The 19,316-nt window shown below is 32.2% G+C and overlaps 1 protein-coding gene across 1 annotated transcript in view; it reads right to left on the reverse strand.

Annotated features, from left to right (window-relative positions):
• USP53 (ubiquitin specific peptidase 53) overlaps window positions 1–19,316 on the reverse strand; it is a 41,109-nt gene that overhangs the window by 6,214 nt on the left and 15,579 nt on the right. Inside the window, exons 6-13 of the mRNA XM_021717250.1 lie at window positions 17,356–17,461; window positions 16,334–16,480; window positions 15,453–15,602; window positions 12,038–12,200; window positions 11,421–11,573; window positions 9,694–9,840; window positions 7,952–8,684; window positions 6,799–6,875 (exon numbers count right to left, since the gene is read on the reverse strand). Coding sequence (XP_021572925.1) covers window positions 6,799–6,875; window positions 7,952–8,684; window positions 9,694–9,840; window positions 11,421–11,573; window positions 12,038–12,200; window positions 15,453–15,602; window positions 16,334–16,480; window positions 17,356–17,461 — 1,676 coding nt within the window. The remainder of the gene's footprint in view (window positions 1–6,798; window positions 6,876–7,951; window positions 8,685–9,693; window positions 9,841–11,420; window positions 11,574–12,037; window positions 12,201–15,452; window positions 15,603–16,333; window positions 16,481–17,355; window positions 17,462–19,316) is intronic.

Consider the following 19,316-nt stretch of genomic DNA (forward strand, 5'->3'; position numbering starts at 1 on the left):
CAATAAGGGTACTTGCACAATGAACACTTGTATACCTAACCCTGAATTGTACCCCACAATTTCAACATAAAAATTTAAAAAAAGAATGCATGATAAAGCAGTAAAAATTATTTATTTTATTATTTTACTGAACTTAGTACAAATCTTTTTGTTATTCTTTATCATTCTGTGTGAGGAAATGGGAAGTATGCGTAAATCACTTTTGCAGCATACCAGATATGACAATTGCTTCAAGAAAAAACATTTACAGGATTGTTTGAGTTGTCAGCTGAATTTAGCTGGTTTTATCATGGAACATTATCTTTACCTGAAAAGATGACAGGTAAACTTTAGTTATTTAGACTTGGATATTGGCAAAAATTTTCTTGAAAATAAAAGAAGTAAACCTGTTACTTCATGTAAAACAACTGACTATATTTATCGCTAATGATAAAATTCAAGCTTTTAAATGAAAGAATTTTGGAAAACTTGCATCCACCACTATGAATTTTGTAACTTCCCAATATTTATATTTATCCCAAGTGCAAGATGGACTAATGTATTTTAATGTAACAGGATAAAAAGTGACTACTATGGTTCTGGATTTCACATTGCAATTAACCTGGAAGAAACTAGCACTTGGTGTTGATATAGTATAAAAGAAGCATATCCACAGATTCTATGAAAGGTTATTAAAATACTATCACTTCCAACTATGTTACCTGTGTGGGACTGAATTTTCTTCATATATGAAAACATTACAGTCAGAATGAAAAAACAAGCATAAGAATCTAACCATCTTCTACAAAGCCAGGCATTGAGATTTGAAAACTGTTAAACTATGCCATTCATCTATCTTTTAGTTAGGAAAAATATTTATTTTTCATTAAAAAATGTTATTTATGTTAACATGTAATGGGTCTATATTATTCTTTAAATGAATGACTATTTTTAGATTTTCAATTTTAATGCCTAATGCAGCAAATATGGATTGGCACAACCTAAACAAAAGCTCTTTGAAGATATTAATCCTTTAAGAGTATAAAGATATTCTGAGGTTAAAAAGTTCAAAAGCTGCCATTCTAGTTGATAACAGTTGTCTTTTCAAACCTCAGTCACAACTATTCTGTGAAACAATTCTTTTCACACTAAAGGAAACTGAGGCTCAGGGAAGTTAAGTGACCTAACCAATACAAGACAGCTGGCAAGTAGTAGCATTCATACCAACACAGGGTTAACACCGAAGAAGTACTCTGCAGTATTCGCAACTCTCTTTTGCATATGCCATTACATTAAATCTCCTTCTGATGAAACTAGGCTATTCATTTTAACATGATATGCTTTAACATGCTGATACCCACAGAAGAAGCCAAAATGTATGACATTAGTATGAACTGTCAATTGCCTACAGTTCTGTAACATTTCTAGTAAGTTTTTCTGCAGTCTCCCATATTTTTAGCTGACGGTTTCAGCATGTTCATTTATCTCAGTTTCCTTTTATTCTCCTGATTCTACTTTATTGTACAGCAAATCTATAAAATGAAGACTGCAAAGAAAACAAAATAAAAGTGGTGACTTTATTTTTTAATAGTACCTAAATTGGTTTTCTGGGTACATTTTTAAAAACCATCCTGTCACTCAAAATTCAAGTGGAATCTATAATTATCAATATATATAAATATTACCCTATAAAAATCGATATTTGATTATGATTAGGTTCTGGAAATTAAATCTTAAGCAAGCCTCAAGTAAGAGTTATATAATATGCATGAAAATTTAATACTCTATATACCATATTGCTCACAGAGTAAATAATACAAATTTAAGATGGTAGAATGGGTAGTCTACAAGTCTGACATTAATTTGTTTAAGTTTTAACACTCTTGTTTCCACTGAATTGCTATAAGCATTCTGATTGTATGATATGTACCTTTAAAAAACTGTTTCCCCAGGGACTAGCACAGTATCTAGCACATAGAAGACATTCAAATAAAAGTCTACAGAATGAATGAACAATTGCATGAAAAACATACTGTTTTTCTTCTTTTAAATCATCCCCACACTGCCTATCACATTTCCCAATTCATTGATCCAGGACCAGAAAAGCATGTATTGAGACAAAGTTGCTTATCTTTCCCTCCCACCTATCTCAAGTCTACAGGGGTCAACTAAGAAAACCTTAATTTAAAAGGCAGTAAAATTTATCCCAGAGAAAGTCTCTCCAGAAGGAATATATTATTGTACATATATCAGAAAATAGTTACGGGTAAGCCTGATATATTGCCTGAGGCTCAAAAACTTTGCCACTCTTTTCAACAGCTATTTTATGATTTAAAAAAGTGTAAAGTGTAATAAGACCATAAAGAACCTCAATAATGTTTACAGCTTGCAAAATTTTTAAGTTAAAATTATAATTGTTCCACCCACTGTGATTTTTAACTTCAGAATGTTTACTTTATTTCTTTGCTCATCCATAATTTCAAGTTTAATATTCACAAACAAGAACAAAAAAGTAAATTCTTAAAAAAAAATTATTTGCTTTTATTAAAGTATCCATGTAATGGGCAGCAGGAGGCAGCAGAGGTTTTATAAACATGCTTGAAATTGTAATATCACAGTGGCAAGCATTCAACCAAGTGGTTTGACTTCAGAATTCCAACTAACTTAAAAATAGATGTGCTATTTTTCTCTTCTGCTGACATAGCCATCCCTGTGTCTTTATGGGGAATTGTGGCTCCAGGTTATTTGCAAATCTAAGAGTCTGATTTTAACACCTGGCACAGAAAAAAAACCTCAAGGCAAGAAGCTTTAATAATGCTAATTTTTATACTGTATCCAAAAAACCCCAAAGCACATTATTCAAGAAATAAAACTATATATTTTGTGTGAAAAAATGACTTAGGTTTAAAACAGACATAGCAATAAAACCAAAGTGCTAGTCTAGACAATGTAATCTTCACTCTCATATAGTGAGATTTCAGAATATAATGGTAATACTACAATCACAAACCCCAAAACATGCAAAAACAATAATCAGTGACCTAAATTACAATAAAAGTACATTTGAATAAAACTTGAATGCTTCTGAAAAATCATAAAACTTTAACTAGATAAACATTTCTCACTAAATGTACCATAGACTAAAGGAATAGAGAGATACTTTAAAATATAATACTACCTTATACCTAAATTTCATGATTTTTACAAAGTAAAAAGGCAGAAAGTATGTCTTCTCTCATTGAGATTATAATTTAAAGGAAAGGCAAATATTGTTATTTTGCTACAAACTAAATTTTAACCTGGAAAGTTTGTAGTTTTAAAAAAATACAAAGATTGCCATTTTGGTCGTGCTGGGTGGGTCACAAGAATAAATTATGTGCTGTTACCAGTCTACGAAATTTTTAGAGAAAAAAATTTAATGTGCATAGAAAAAAACAACTGACTGATGAAAGTACCTCTTTCTCTAAATACACTTTCTAATGTATTGTACATTTTTAATGAACAAACACTGCAGTTTGTCAAATACATCTTGGAGAAAATTATCAAATTTACATACATGTACAAACTCTTTCAATAAGATTTTTCATTTACTAATGCTAGGATTTAACAACACTAAAGGCAGTATATTTCACTTAAGAAAGTGGAGGTACAATTTGTATAATAAGAAATACAGGAACTAATAGATTTTTTTTTTTTTTTTTTTTTTTTACCACTGATTAACTTTTTTCACTCTAGTTAATCCACAATCAGGACTCAGTATGAACTGACTCTGACTTCTACAACCAACTGAGATTAGGTAAAGTATTGCAGACTCCAAAAAGCGAATGGCAAAACTTCTTGAAAGAACTAATAATTCCTTTGCAATTTGTTATGTATGACCTGTTTGTATTTTAACCAATCTGTTTATCTCAGTAATAACCTTACCTCATAGAGAAAAGGAAGCCCATTAATTATAAACTACTTCAGCACCTAACACAGATACACACTAATCAATACCTGCACTGATTTTCTCTCTCCCATCAAAGAAAAGCTGTCATTTCTCTAGTTCAAATCCTGTCTATCTCAAGGGGCTTATTCCATCAATTATTATTCTATTGTTTTCTTCACACCATTCTCTCCCTTTATACATCATTAGTTCCTTATCTTCTGCAAAACAAATGCCAAGCATGTCCATTTATAAAAACAATACAAAGCCAAAACTAAGCACTTAGTTTCCTTTTCTTGAAATAATTAGTATGGCAGTTCCAAAAAATAATTACAGTAGACTCCAGCAATTGCACTTTTGTGTAAACACTCAAAAGAAGTGAAAGCAGGGACTCAAACAGGTACTTGTATACCAACGTTCGTATTAGCATTATTCACAATAGCTAAATGGTAGTATAACCCAAATGAATGGAGAAACAAAATGTAGTATATAATGGAATATTATTAAGTTTTAAAAAGGAATGGAGTTCTGATATGTGCTACAACATGGATGAACCTTGCAGTCATTATGCTAAGTGAAATAATTCAGACACAAAAGTACAAATATTGTATGATTCCACCTACATGAGGTAACTAGAATGGTTAAATTCAGAGAAAGAAAGTAAAATGCTGACTGCCAGGGCTTGGAGGAAGGGGAGAATGGGGAGTTGTTTAATGGGTAAGAAACTTCAATTTAAGGAGATAAAAGAGTTCTGGAGATGGATCGTAGTGACGGGTGCACAACAATGTGAATGTACTAAAGCTACTATACTGTACACTTAAAAATAATTAGGATGGTACATTTTGTTGTGTATATTTTATCACAATAAAAAAGTGTATTACATACACACTCTTTCATATTAAATGGGAAAACCCACCATAAAGCTCTTATAGGCACTCTTGACCATCAAAATCTTTATGACCTTGTGTTTTTATAACTATCAGGAAGCAAGCATCATTTTGTAAAGAGTACTGAACTTGCAGTTATTGTTCAATTTCACTGACTTTTGCTGTGATTTCTGGCCAACTCTTTACTGTTTCCTGTAATACTTGCTTACCAGACTTTTATCAGATTTTATCAGGCGAGACATTCTAATATGGGAAAGGAAAGTTATTTCCTTAATATAAGTGTTTCCTTCTGATATTATACTATTTGATGAAAACAAAATAATTTAACATTTAATCACATTCAATGTCTGGAACCTGAAACATAATCTCCACGAAAGCCTTAAGTATGATAAAGGCTAAAAAAACTTTAAAGTTTGCTGTTTATGGCTATTTTTTATTGTGAAAAATTCTATCACTTCTATTCCTCTGAATTCCAAAACTTGATTGCAAATTAATAATCCTTTTGCTCATTAATTTCCTTGACCCCTCTCCCCCAAATCCTTCAGGTATGTACTCCCAATAGCAATCCTAAATCCTGTATACATTCAAACATCTAATGTTATTTGCTTCTGGGCTGCTAACATATTGACTATAATAATCCCACACCATTACATAGTTACTGTTTCCAAATTGAACTTTTCCAGAAGGCTGTTTATCAATCGATTTGTTCTTAACTCCTGTGGTAGTCAGTAGAGCTGTTCACACATACGTCACTTCACTTCCAGGCACCTATAAAATTGAACTTTTTCTACCCTCACTGAAATTAGGCCTGGTTATAAGATTTGCCACCATAGATACAGATTCTCCTGCCTACTTAAGTCCCAAATCATTGTTATAAGAACTAGTATCAAACGCAAAGTGTTCTAGGGTCCCTAATGCAGAAACGTAAAATGCAAGCTGCTACTGGGGAAAAGTTACTCAAAGATTTCATCATCTAAATAGAAAAAGTAAGCAATCTAACACTATTATGTCAAAGACAAATCCAAAAAGCACATTCAAAAAGGCTGCAAACTTCCAAAGCACCATCTACCTAATCAAATAAAAAGTGAGAGACAAAATCAATATCAGCTTTGTGAAGCAAATGTGGAAAAATACAAGGAGCAACCCTCCAAAACCAGAATTATTTTCTAGAGGGTGAGCCCCTTGTTCAGCCTTCCCCTGCTAGGTAAGTGTTCTACGAACCCACCAGCTTCAGTGCACCAGCTACAGTCATTTGAAAGACTGTGTTTGACTTCAGTTAATTTTTTTTGGCAATTATTTTAATGTGTTTGCCCATATCATGATGGGTGATTTATGAGTGCACCTGCCCACACCATACCTCACTGAGTATTCAGCAGTTTTTAACAAAAAACTGCAGGACCCTTATACCCTATCCTTCCTATTGATTCAATCTAGCCCCAAGCAACTTTTTTTTAATTTCCCCAGATGAAAAAAGCCCTCAAAGGGAAATGTTTTGCTAATGTAGAAGAGGTGAAACAAAAATAGCAGAAACACTAAAAGGCATCAAAATTGATGAGTTCAAAAACTTCTAAGCAGTGGAAAAAGTATCTTGATAGGTGTATTATATCAAATGAAGAGTACTTCAAAGGCGACTGAAATTTAAACATGCAAGAATAAACACAGTTTTTTAATAAATTCTGGGTTTTTTAGGTCCCCCTTTGCATTGCATGTGTAAATATATATATAAAAAAGAATGCTGATTAATAATATACTTTATAATATATTATTTTATATATTATATATTTATTATAGTATATGTAAAGAAATTATATACTTATAAGGAATTAATAATATGCTTTATTAAAACATTAATTTAATAAAAAGGACATTTGTTTATTGATATTTTAAAGTTGTTTAACTTTTATAGCTACATAGAATTTTTTTCTTGGGAACATCATAACAGGAAATAATTTACTGCAACTTATTCTTTATAGCAACTATTACAATATATTTAAATTAACTTTTTACCTTCTAAGTGGTTTTTGCTCTGAAGGGAGGTACAGTCCACACGTTCCTTATTTAGGTTGCTTGTCTTAATCTGGTCACTAGAAAATAAAGCACAGACCATCAGTAAGTATGGATTATCTTAGTTTATTCCAAGAAAAAGAAAGAAAACGTTTTCTAAACAATTACTATACACCATGTTCTGTCCTCGGGGTTTAATATACACTACTTAATTTATATCTTACAGCACTTCCAAGTAGTTATTATCCCTATTTTACAATAGGAGATTAAGGCTGTAAAAGCAAACTGATTGGCTCAATAATTAAAGTCCAGGTTTATCTGGTTACAAAGTCCTGATCTTTCTACTACCCTTGGCTACTCCTTTCTAAACAGTGTTATGAATTTACCTTGTTAAATAAAATATGTGCCCGTAAGTCTTTATTGAAACATTTTAATAAAATATGAATAGCTGATTTTTGCAAATCTACTTTTTAATAATAAATGTGGTCAAATACCAGCTAATTTCAAATTAAGAATTTTTAGAAGGATTAAAAACAGAAAAAGTGGCTAAATTAACTTAAGAAATCAGTCACTAAGCTGTGGCATGTTTTAGAGGTTACACAGAGGGTTAGAGAAGTGTGAATGTACTAGTAACAGTAATATAATCAATGCATTTAGAATTAATTAATTAAATACAAACTTAGTTATTTGGCTGAATTCTTTTATATTTGCTAATAGGAAAATATCTTTTCCATGAAACTGGGTTATGATAGCAGAAAACAGTCTCAGGTATGAGTTACAAATGTTAGAGATGCAATTACAAGGATTACATAGATTGAAGAATTAAATGATCAATTTAATGACTGAGCTGAAACCAATTAAAGCATATGCTTTAAAACCTGTATTACACATGGATAGTTGACAATGATGACAACAATGGTATCATATTTCTGTATTTTCCAAATTTGCTAAAAATAAACAGTTGTTATTTTTTTGGAAGGAAATAGCTATTAAAAACAAACCTGAAATATCAAATAAACTGCAACATCCCAGGTTTCCTTACTATAAGGTTCATACTGTTTCCATTATACTTAATTGACCCTAAACTTTGAAAATTACTTCAAATAATTAACAAGAATGGTGGTGGGAGGAATGATTCATTTAACTTGTATGTTACCTGAAGAATACTGCTTCTTTAGCACCATTGTTATCCATTACTGCACCGTTTCCATCAGTAACAGGTGAGTCCAAGTTAGCAGATCCATTACTGATATGATCACTGCTTTCATATCCAGATTCGGTCCTTTGCATTTGCCAATTATCACCATGAACTTTATTCTCTATGAGACTTTTATTTTTGTCTGCTCCTTTTCCACTAGATTCTAGGGAACTTTTGCTTCCTATTTCCTGCTTCATTTCATCTTCATATATGGTCATTAAACCTTTTTGTTTTGTATTCTCTTTTGTCCAATTATTAAAACTCTGGTCTTTGCTACATTTAGGTTTGATACTGATATTTGATTTATGTCTTGGACTATGCTGCCTTTTTTCACTTTCACTAAAAACACTATCAACATTTAATGTTTCTCTCATGGGTTTCCAACCTCGGTTCCGGCTTTTACTGCTATTGTAGCTGCTTCCTTTATCCCTAGAATCTTGGCTGCTGTCTGTATCATATCCAGTGCCACTGTCACTCTTAATTTTGCCAGTTATTTTCTCTCCCAGAGTAAGAATCTGAGATTTACTTGAACTGATTATTTGTGCAGAAGCTCGACTCTGACAAGCAGCTCGGTCATGTTTGCATGGTCCTTTTCCTTGGCTATGATATAGATGTGGATTACTATATTGTCTAAAGCCATTTGGGGCAGAAGGTGATCCAGACTGGAAATGTGAAAGGTCTTCAAGCAAATCTTAAAAAAAAAGAAAGTTAAATGTACAAATGAATTACTGCTCAGAGACACTTTTTAGTCACAATCCAAATACCTTGTTTGAGAAGACATGTTAAGCAGTTTGAAGTAAATAATAAGTAAATTATATCACATACTGCTTTGAGATTAAAGAGTCCCTTTCAGTTCCAACTTACACTTAATGAGAGGCATTTCTAAAAGAAACAAACTTTAAAAAATGATCTCCAAGGTAGATCATAAGATAATTAGTTATTTTTTTAAAAAAGCATTCTACCTCAATCATAATTAACAAAAATTATAAAAATAGAATAGTTTACACTTCTTATATTGGTAAAGATTTAAAAGTCTAAGATTGATTTAACACCAATTGCTGCTGAGCATGTTAAGAGACAGAGATCTAATCACTGTTGGTAGGAGCATGGACTGGATCAGTCTTTCAGGAGAGAAGTTAAGCCATATCTGTTAAAATTTAAAATAAATATACCTTAACCCAGCAATTCATCTGAAAGAATGTTATGCTATGGTTGTACACAAAAACATACAAAGGTATATGTGACAGGATATCACTGCAGCAAAAATCTTCCACCAGTCTTTAAAGTCTATCAGTATTAGTTAAATTATACTACGTCCAGACAGAAACAAAGAATGATAAAAAAGTAAGACACGCTTATAATGAACTGGAAACTGTTAACAGTGAACAGAGGGAAGGTCAAGGATTATCAGGAAAGAAGACTCTTTCACTGAACTTCATAACCTTATTATCTGAATGTGCCACATGAGTGTATTATATCTATAAAGTTAAAACATCAAAACACAAATACAAGTATCCCAGGTTAGAATTAAATAAAAACCAGGACAATTTTGCATTTTTAGTTTTAATATAGGTATATTAAAGAAATCATACTAAGATATATATATAAATATATACAGAAATTAAAGTTATCCAGTTCAACTTTGTAATAAAATTTTTAGCAGCCTCTTTTGAAATGAATGCTATAAACTCTTAACTTACCTCTGTGTCGCCCTGAATCTTTTCTTTGTCCCTTCTCTAAATCTTTCCTTTGTGAAGAAAGTAAGTTTTTCTGTTCAATGGCTTTCAGAGCACATTCTCTGGAAATGTCTTTTATCTTTTCCCTTTGATCAATGTGACTGAACTTAACTGTAAAAGAAATCATTCTTACAATGATGCAGATCATGTTCAAATTGCTCAACAAACGCAAAAACTGAACTACAAAAATGTTAAGCTATTATGTATTAAAAACAACAAAGATTAAAGTATACAATGAGCTCATTTTTATGCTTTTCTAAAAACAATGATTTTTTCTGACACTGGAGATGCATGGTATCTTTTAAAACTTCTCGTATAGCACCTAAAGCAAGTACTAAGGGGAAAAAAAAAAAAACCTACCATTAAAATAATAAGAGCTAAGTCACTATTTGCCAGGTATTTCACTCATTTAATTCTCTGAAGTACAATTGCTATCTTCATTTCAGGGTAAAAACTAAGACAAATTAGAAACTTGCCCAAGTTCGTATAGTTTATAAATACAGAAGTGACAATATAAACCCAATTTGCCTGGTGCCAGTGCTTGGATTGTTAAACACATATACACTGTTTCTGGGCTTAAAAGTAAGTGTCTTTTTTTTTTTTAAGACAGGGACTCGCTCTGTTGCCCAGGCTAGAGTGCAATGGCACATTCATAGCTTACTGCAGCCTCAAACTCGGGCTCAAATGATCCCCTCACCCCAGAATCCTGAGTAGCAAGGACTACATGTGCACACCAGCACACCTGGCAAATTTTTAAATTTTTTTTTTTGTGGAGTCAGGGTCTTGCTATTTGGCCCAGGCTGGCCTCAAACTCCTAGTCTCATGTCATCCTCAGGCCTCGGCCTCCCAATATGCTGGGATTATAGGCATGAGGTAAGGTAAGGCCAATAGGTGTCTTTTGAAAAACATAAAATGTCTTTCCTTAAGATTATCATTGATCCACAATAGAAAAAAAGATATAGCTTCATTAAGAATTTGTAAAAAGCCTTTACTGTAGTTCTTTGCAGATGATAACTGTTAATTTTGGATCTTACTACCCTTGACTAAATGGGTCACTTTTATGGTTATTATGCACTAATATATTTAAAAGTTGCTTACAACACCATCCTGAATATCCACACAATTAAAAGTTTTATGTATTTCTGAAACATAACAGAACTTGGGTTGTGAAAATTAAAGTCACAGGAAGACAATAACAAGAGAGTTGAATAAAAAATGAGGCTAAAAACAAAATATAGCTATAGTAACGTTGAACTACTTTGTATTCACTAATAGTACATTTAATTTTGGCATATATGCCAAATTACTATTTTTTTTCCAGTCTACTTTCTATGGGCAGCACGTATCCCAAATTATTAACTCATATTTTTCTTCTCCAAGTTGATTACTCACTCCTTGAAGGAAAGACCACATCGTAACTTTCTTGGGTAACTGTCCAGATTGCCTCTGGCCTACCACAGTGGTCAGTGATAGGAGAAACTCAGACAACTCGTCCAATCAAATTGGTCAGGTAAAACTATGGCTCTCAGAAAAATGCATAAGACCAAATCAAAAGACCAAATTTTGTTATCCACTTGTCCATTTTTCTCTTCACAGCCAAGGAAAGCTAGTTAAGCACTCTCCAGTAAGTGAAGAATAGAGGATACTTAACTGCTCAGGGTCACTATGAAAATGACAATTTAAACACATACCTGGTCCTCTCCCTCCACTTGTCTGAATGTAGCTCCGATTAATGGATGAAATATCATCAGTTTGAAATTTCTGATTTTCTTTCTGTTTTGCTTGATCACTAAATCCATTTTCTTTTGAATTATCTGGCTTATAAACTGCAGACTTTTCACATCCTTACAAAGATAAACAAAAATGTATCATTCTTTTCCTTCCTATCAGGAAAAGAAATGTTTGGACCATTTTTTCACACATTTTTAACTGTAGACAAAATTATTTAGAGGACTGACATTACTAAAGGGTTTCTACATGCTTTTTAATGCATCCAAAAATGGCCAATCTGCCTTGGACTTTTCCAGTTTACTAAATCACCTAATATTTACTGCTAGAAAGAGCTATCAGTCAAGCAGCCGCTTCTGTGTTTGTGTGATCATAACAGTGGGTGACTCCTGAAGGTACTTTTAAGGCCATTGACAAGAAAGGCTCCTTTCTAAAGATCAACAAAACATACTAAAATTTTCCTGAATACCACTTTATTAAAACAAATTTGAAATTAACTTCTACATTCATTAAATAGTCAATATATTAGTATTCCAAGTTGACTGTGGTAACAGAAAAACATTGAAAGAAAAAGAATTACCCATATTTTCTGCAACGGATTTGTAATGTGACCAGCTGACGACTTGCCTGAGTGCATCCTCAGTTGAAACTGCTGTGCCATCTGGGTTTGCATAAAACAGTAGCAGTGGCTGAAAGTGACATCGAATGCACTTGGAGACAACATCTTTCCACCTAGCTCCAACCTTTAAAAAAAGTCACAATGAATAAAAACAAAATAAAACCTTGTAATCAATGTGGTTCACGAAAAGGTAGAGAACCTGAATTAATTTATATTTTAAAACATTGTAAAGACATTCAGATGATAGTAGTTCAAGTGTCTGCATATCATATAATTAACTGTATTTAGTAACTAGTCCAAGTAAAAAAGCTTTTAAACATTATCATTTTTAGGAAATAGTGGGCAAAGATTATACTTTCTATATTATCAAGGCTTAATTATCAAATTTTTGAAAGCTTTCCACATGCATGATTGACTTGACAGGGATTTCAACATAATTCAATAGAGCTGTATAAAAGAGGCACTCAACAAACAGTACTAGAACGACCGTACAGCCAGAGAAAAAGAACTTTAACCTTGTTACCTATGAAATACAAAAATTAACTCAGAATGGATTACACAAAACTACAAAATTTACAGAAGAAAACAAAAGAGAAATTTTTACAACCTTGAGGAAAGCAATAATTTCTTAGATATCAAACAAACTATAGAAGAAAAATATTTATAAAATGGACTTCATCACAATTAATTAATAACTTCTGCTCTTAGAAAGACACCACTAAGAAATTTTTTAAAAAACAAGCAACATATATCTAATAAAGGACTGGTGTGCAGAATTAAAAAATTCCTACAAATCAGCAAGAAGATAATCCAATCTGAAATACTGGCAAAACACTTGAACAGACACTTCACCAAAAAAAAGATTTAAGAATGGTAAATAAGCACATGAAAATATGCTCAAAACATTACCAATCACAAAGGAAATGCAAATTAAAACCACAGTGAGATAATATTTACCCACTAGAAGAGCTAAAATTTAAAGGCTTATCAATATAAAGTATGTGAGAATGTGGAACATCAGGAACTATCATACACTGCTTGTGGGAATATAAATTGGTATGAGATCACTTTGGAAGTTAATTTGATAGCTTCTTTGTGAAGTTTAACATACAATTAGCAGAAACCCCACTTCTAGGTATTATCTAAGAGCAACTAGATATCGAAGGGCAAAAGTTTTGACGAAGTCAATTTATCAGTTATTTTATGGCTCATGCTTATTGATATTATCTAAGAAATCTCCATATATAAATAGTGGTTTTAATATCCTTCTCTGATAGTTCCATCTCTGTCATTTCTTGTCTGTTTTTATTAATTTTTCTTCTAGTTTTAAGTTAGTATTTTCCTTTTTTTGAATATTTAGTAATTTTTAATTGAATGCCATTTTGAAATGACACTGAAATTTCAATGAACTTTACATTGTTGGTATTGAATTTTGCTGTGTTCCTTCAAAAAGTGGGATTAGCTCTGTCCTTTCAAGGCATGCTTTTAAGCTTTCTTATGTCAGAACTGGAGCAACCTTCAGTCAAGGAATAATTTAACCCCACTATCAAGACAATACTCTTCTGAGGGTTCTCGTTGATGCCTACGTGCTACAACATGTCTCTACTCTTGATGGTGAGGATACAAACTATTACTAATTTTGTATGAGTTTGGGAATCATTCTACCTTGTTTTCTGGTGGTCCTTCTCATCCCTGCCCACTAACCCTGCACTTGTGCAGCTTTACCTCACACATGTACAGATCACTACTAAGCCAAGGATTTGAGGGGATCCCCTGACAATTTGTAGAATTGCCCCTCCATACAGTCTTCTTTCTGATATTCTGTCCCACAAATTTTAGCCATCTTGGCCTCCTTGAAATCCAATTTCAGTTTCCAGAACTCAGTGAGACTACTAGGTTTTGTTTGGGTCCCTTCTGCTTGCACTGCAGTAAGCAGGGGCTAATTACAGAGTTGATCTTGTTTCCCTTTTTTGCTGTTCAACTGAATGTTGTCCAATATCTAAAAAGAGTTCCTTCATCCTCGTTTGTAACAGTGAAAGGTGTATTTCTATGGCAGGTAATCCGTCATGGGTAAAACTAGAAGTTCAGTAAATACCAAATATTTAAACTTTTATTGTCTTAATTCATCACAGCACTGACAAATGGCCCTCTATTATATATTATACTGAATGTAAATTGATTTCTACATAATATGCTTTTAACAACAAAAATAACTTGTATTTTAAAACCATTTTACTGCTTATAATAATAAGATCCCCAAAGTCAATAAGCTGAGACCTGAGAACAGTATTGAAAAGACCAACAGTTTTCAACTATGCTCTCAAAATCTCCTGTGGAACTTTAGAAAAATTCAGATACCTTTTCACCCTTCACATTTTTAATCAAGAATTCAGGAGTCTAGGGATATTTTTTTTAAAAGCTTCTCAGATGATTTTGATTCTCTTTACTGACTAAGAACATTATTCACTAGTTCTGGACAATATTACACTATTTGAGTAAATAAATTGCAGTATGGGTTTGAACTGCATGGTTCCACTAACATGTAGATTTTCTTTTGTCTCTTCCATCCCTGAGACAGCAACACCAAACCTTTCCTTTTCCTTCTGTTTCTCAGCCTAACTCTATGTGATGACAAGTAGGATGAAACCCTTTATGATGATCCACTTCAATTTAATGAATGGTAAATATACTTTCTCTTCTTTATGATTTTCTTAATAACATTTTCTTTTCTTTAGTTTACTTCATTGTAGGAATACAGTATATAATACATATAATATACAAAATATGTATTAACTGACTTTATGTTTATGTAAGGTGTCTGGTCAACAGTAGGTTAATAGTGGTTAAATTTTTGAGAAGTCAAAAATTTTATGTGGCTTTTCGATTGCACAGGGAGTTGAGTCCCTAACTACCACATTGTTCAAGGATCAACTGTAATTACCAAAACATATAACAGATATATCTAACTCCATTTACTACATAAAAAATTTAAAAATATTGTCATAATAAAAAAAGCAAATATGTTTTCATCACTAGTCATACAAAACTATTGTGAATCATCTACAAAGAAATACATATAGCAACTTTGTCAGACAAAAGAGATCATTACTAACACAGATCATTGACAGTTATGTTTGTATACTAACATTCATTGGTCAATTTTTTATTATTCTGAAAATAGACTGGTTTAAAAGTTGGCTTCAAAATAAGCCAAATTTCAAGAATAAGGAAAGGAAGTTTGTACTTGAATCTATTACCATTATGTTCATTTATCATTTTATGTAACTGTATCATTTGGAATATCATTATTACATCACTTATCTCTAAAAAAGTAAAAATCACAGTAATTATTGCAGCTAGTGAAAGTGCTGCTTACCTCTTTCACATTTGCATCATCAAAAAATACCCATTTAGAACTCTTGGTATGAAAAGCAAAGGCACAATAATGTCGGCTGGTGTAACAAATCACACCAACAAGGTGAAGTTCACTATTTTTGGCATTTTCATCAGTAACCCTATAAAAAAGCTGTTTAAAAAATTAATAAACATTTAATATTATATATTTTTTAAAATGAGGAACAGTAATTTGATTAATCATATATTTGCTCACTATGAAAAAATTTCTTATGTATACTTACCCAACTCAATACTATTACTGAATTACTGAATGCACTACTAACATTGTACTATTAACAGAATTACTTTTAATTCATTCATAAAAACTTTAAGCCCAATTCACTACAAATTAGTTCAACAATAAAGCATCTTTAATAATATGAGACTGTCAAATTATGTAAATAAATTCAAAATGTGAGATAAATGACACATTCTTGGTAATTCCTGATTGACTCACATATTTGAATATAAACATATTATCTAAAAGATAATTAACTAAAGTTTTAATTATAACATAAACCAATTCAAAATATATTAAGAAAACAACAAATATACCAAGAGATCAGTGCTGTGAATTTCAAATCTTAAACCTTTCTAGATAAATTATATTTAAATGTATAACAATGATTATATATGTATATAAAATCATCTATCATCATCATCATTTGGAATGAAAGAGGGAAAGGACATGTGATATTGGCCCAATTTGATTAAATTTCTCTTTATCAGAGTACATCTGAATATTATTTACTTCAGAAAGAAAATTTAGTTCTGAAAAACAAATAAGTGTATCATAACATATTAAGATGTTTTAGAGGAATTTAAAAATAAAAAGAAAGAGAATGAAAACAATTAAGATACCCCAGGAAGATGAAGGTGTGTTGCTAGATTCCGAACAACATCTTCGGTCAAGTCAGAATGCTCAGAGTCCCAGACTAGGCCAATTGTAACAATCTCTGGGCAATTCATTAAAACACGGCGAATTTTTATTTTTTGGCCACAGTTACTCTACAGAAAAACACAAAAGGCAAGTTTTAAAATTGTTAAAACAGATTATATCACAGGCAAAGCCTTAAACAGTTTGTATGTATGACAATCAACATATAGGTGATACTTTTCTGTTCAGTATACTAAATTGACTTCTAACAAGTTATTTGTCTTAATTATTGATTAAACATGAAGTTTACTTTATTAATTAAATTTTTAAGTCACGTTCTCACTCTGTCACCCAGACTGAAGTGCAGTGGCATGATCACAGCTCACCTTAGCCTCCAACTTTTGGGCTCAAGTGATCCTCCTGTGTCAGTCTCCCAAATGGATGGGACTACAGGTGCACACCACCACATCCAGCTAATTTTTTATATTTTTTGTAGAGACAAGGTCTGGCTATGTTGTCCATGCTAGTCTCAAACTCCTGGGTTCAAGCAATCCTCCTGCCTCTGCTTTCCTAAGTGCTAGGATTACAGGAGTGAGCACCTAGCCAGGAGGTTTATTTTAAATCAAAGTATTCTTTGGTATTTTTGTAAATCTGTTAAAACAAGATTTTTTTTAAAAAGCAGAAATAAAATCTCTGAAGCAATTAACAATATTAGATATCATTTATCATGCTTATTTAAATAAAAAAGAAAACTCTTTAGTTAACTAATAAATTTCAAAACTTCGAGAAAATTTGGTCAACATATGCTACCTTAACTCCTTCAGAAAGCTAATAGTTTTTAAAGAAACAGTGAGGATAAACAATTCATGTCGTATAAAGTTATCTAAAATAATAACTAAAAAATAAATTCTGGAAGATAATTCTGTGTATACATGATAATTTCTGAATGCCTATTTTCAAGTTGACATACATAGAAGCATACGAATGTTCTCCAAATTACACTTACAGGACATTTCCTATAGTCATCTGTTGTATTTGCTGCTTGCAGCAATTCTGCAAACATTTCAGGTTTCAAGCGTTCATGTCTTTCCATCATTCTTTCAACTTCATTGCTACAAACAAAAAAGAAACAATCCCAAATCAGGTCTTTGAACTTAAAAGTTCAATAAATTACACACAAAAAAGATTAAGTTGTCAATATAGATGTCCATCACTTTTTCTGTCTAAAACATGGCTGTGACTGAAAATTTAACAATAGCATTTCCATAAAGTGAAAAAGTATTAGTTTTCGCAGGTGCATGACAAAAAACATCAGGCCAAGTACAGAATAAAATAATACAAAATTATATTTTAGTGTGGAACTACATGAGGGTAAGATACTTCATCTGGAGATAGTTATAAGGCAAATGTTTCTTTTATACTATTATTTATTAAGTAGAAACTTGAGTTTGAATTCTGCCCTAACAAGAACAACAAATTGTAGGACAGGCTTCCTCTCTGGCCCAAAGTTCCCAGAAGCAAAGTTATCAATTGCAGCTAGGAGAAGGCCCTTTGCTCATTAAACCCAAAAGTCACAACCAAACTTATTAAGCCAGGCATGTGCTTTTTGTTTCTCTTATGAATGCTGATCCAGGCAGGCCTTTTTATACACTACAGGGTAACTGTGCCATTTTTTATTTAACTCCTAAGAGTCATATTTTTACATATTAAGGTATTAAGTACCATACTTTTAATAACTCTTCAAACATTTCCAAAAAGTAAGGTAATGTAGACTGAAACACTCCTACTAGTTTCCATTCCAGATGTTGTGGATCTACTTAATAGTAATATAACTGTCCTAGAGTTGCATATATTTTACAGTTCAATAGTTTAAACAGTCTACAAGTATTTAGTAATAATTACAAGTATCCTTCGAAAACACTTCACAAGAATACTAGAAAAGCACTAAATCTGATAAGCTCATTAGAGTAGTGGTTAACCACACAAATTTTGAAGTTAGATAGATCAGGGTTTCAATCTTAATTCATCCATTTACCAGATTAACCTCAATAGATGCATTTTTTAAATTAACAAAATAATGTTTTTGTTAAGACTAATAGCAACAATTTACATAAAGCCTGGAACATAGTAAACATTCAATAATTGGTATTCAATACTTGTTACCAATAAGGTTGTTGCAATTAGAATTCAAGGTCTGCACTCTTGTAACTTGTATATGGACTAGGCAGCAATTGATAGGGATCTAATTCTCATTTAAGATACTGCCTCAGAACACTTATTTTTTACAAGAATTTCAAAGCAGAGTTAAAATTTTAGTTTTTAAATCTCCATCTCTACTTAGTCAAATACAATCCTACCACTTTTCACACAAATTGAAAAAAAAAATGGGTGACAAGTTTAGGAATGTTTCTCTAAACCAATGTAAATGTAAGAAAGCTACTAAATACACCCAAATAGTCAAATGGTTATTATTCAATAATCTTTGTGACTATGCTTAAGAAGGCCAAAAAGTGCTGGGCTCGTTGGTTCAGCCTGTAATCCCACGCCTTGGGAGGCTGAGGTTGAGTGGATTGCCTGAGCCCGCAGGTTCGAGACCCACCTGGGCAACTTGGCGAGACCTCATCTCTACAATAAATCAAAAAACTAGCCCGGTGTGGTAGTGTGTGCCTGTAATTGCAGCTACTTGGAAGGCTGAGGCTTCCGACTCAAAAAAAAAGAAGACCAAAAAGTTAAAATATGAATATAAAATGAACACGATATTCACTTTGCATACTGACAATAATATTGGCATTTGCCACTAACTGTTGTACTCTCATTGATAATTATTTATCCATATTATGTCTTTTGTATTTTTTTTTGACTTGGAGTCTCACTCTGTCGCCCAGACTGGAGCGCAGTGGCCGCTTCTGGCCACCGCAGCCTCAACCTGCTGGGCTCCGGCAATCCTTCCGCCTCAGCCTTCCAAGT

The sequence above is a fragment of the Carlito syrichta genome, unplaced genomic scaffold (genome assembly GCF_000164805.1).
Source record: "Carlito syrichta isolate Samal-C Ts95f unplaced genomic scaffold, Tarsius_syrichta-2.0.1 Scaffold309486, whole genome shotgun sequence".
Lineage (NCBI taxonomy): Eukaryota > Metazoa > Chordata > Mammalia > Primates > Tarsiidae > Carlito > Carlito syrichta.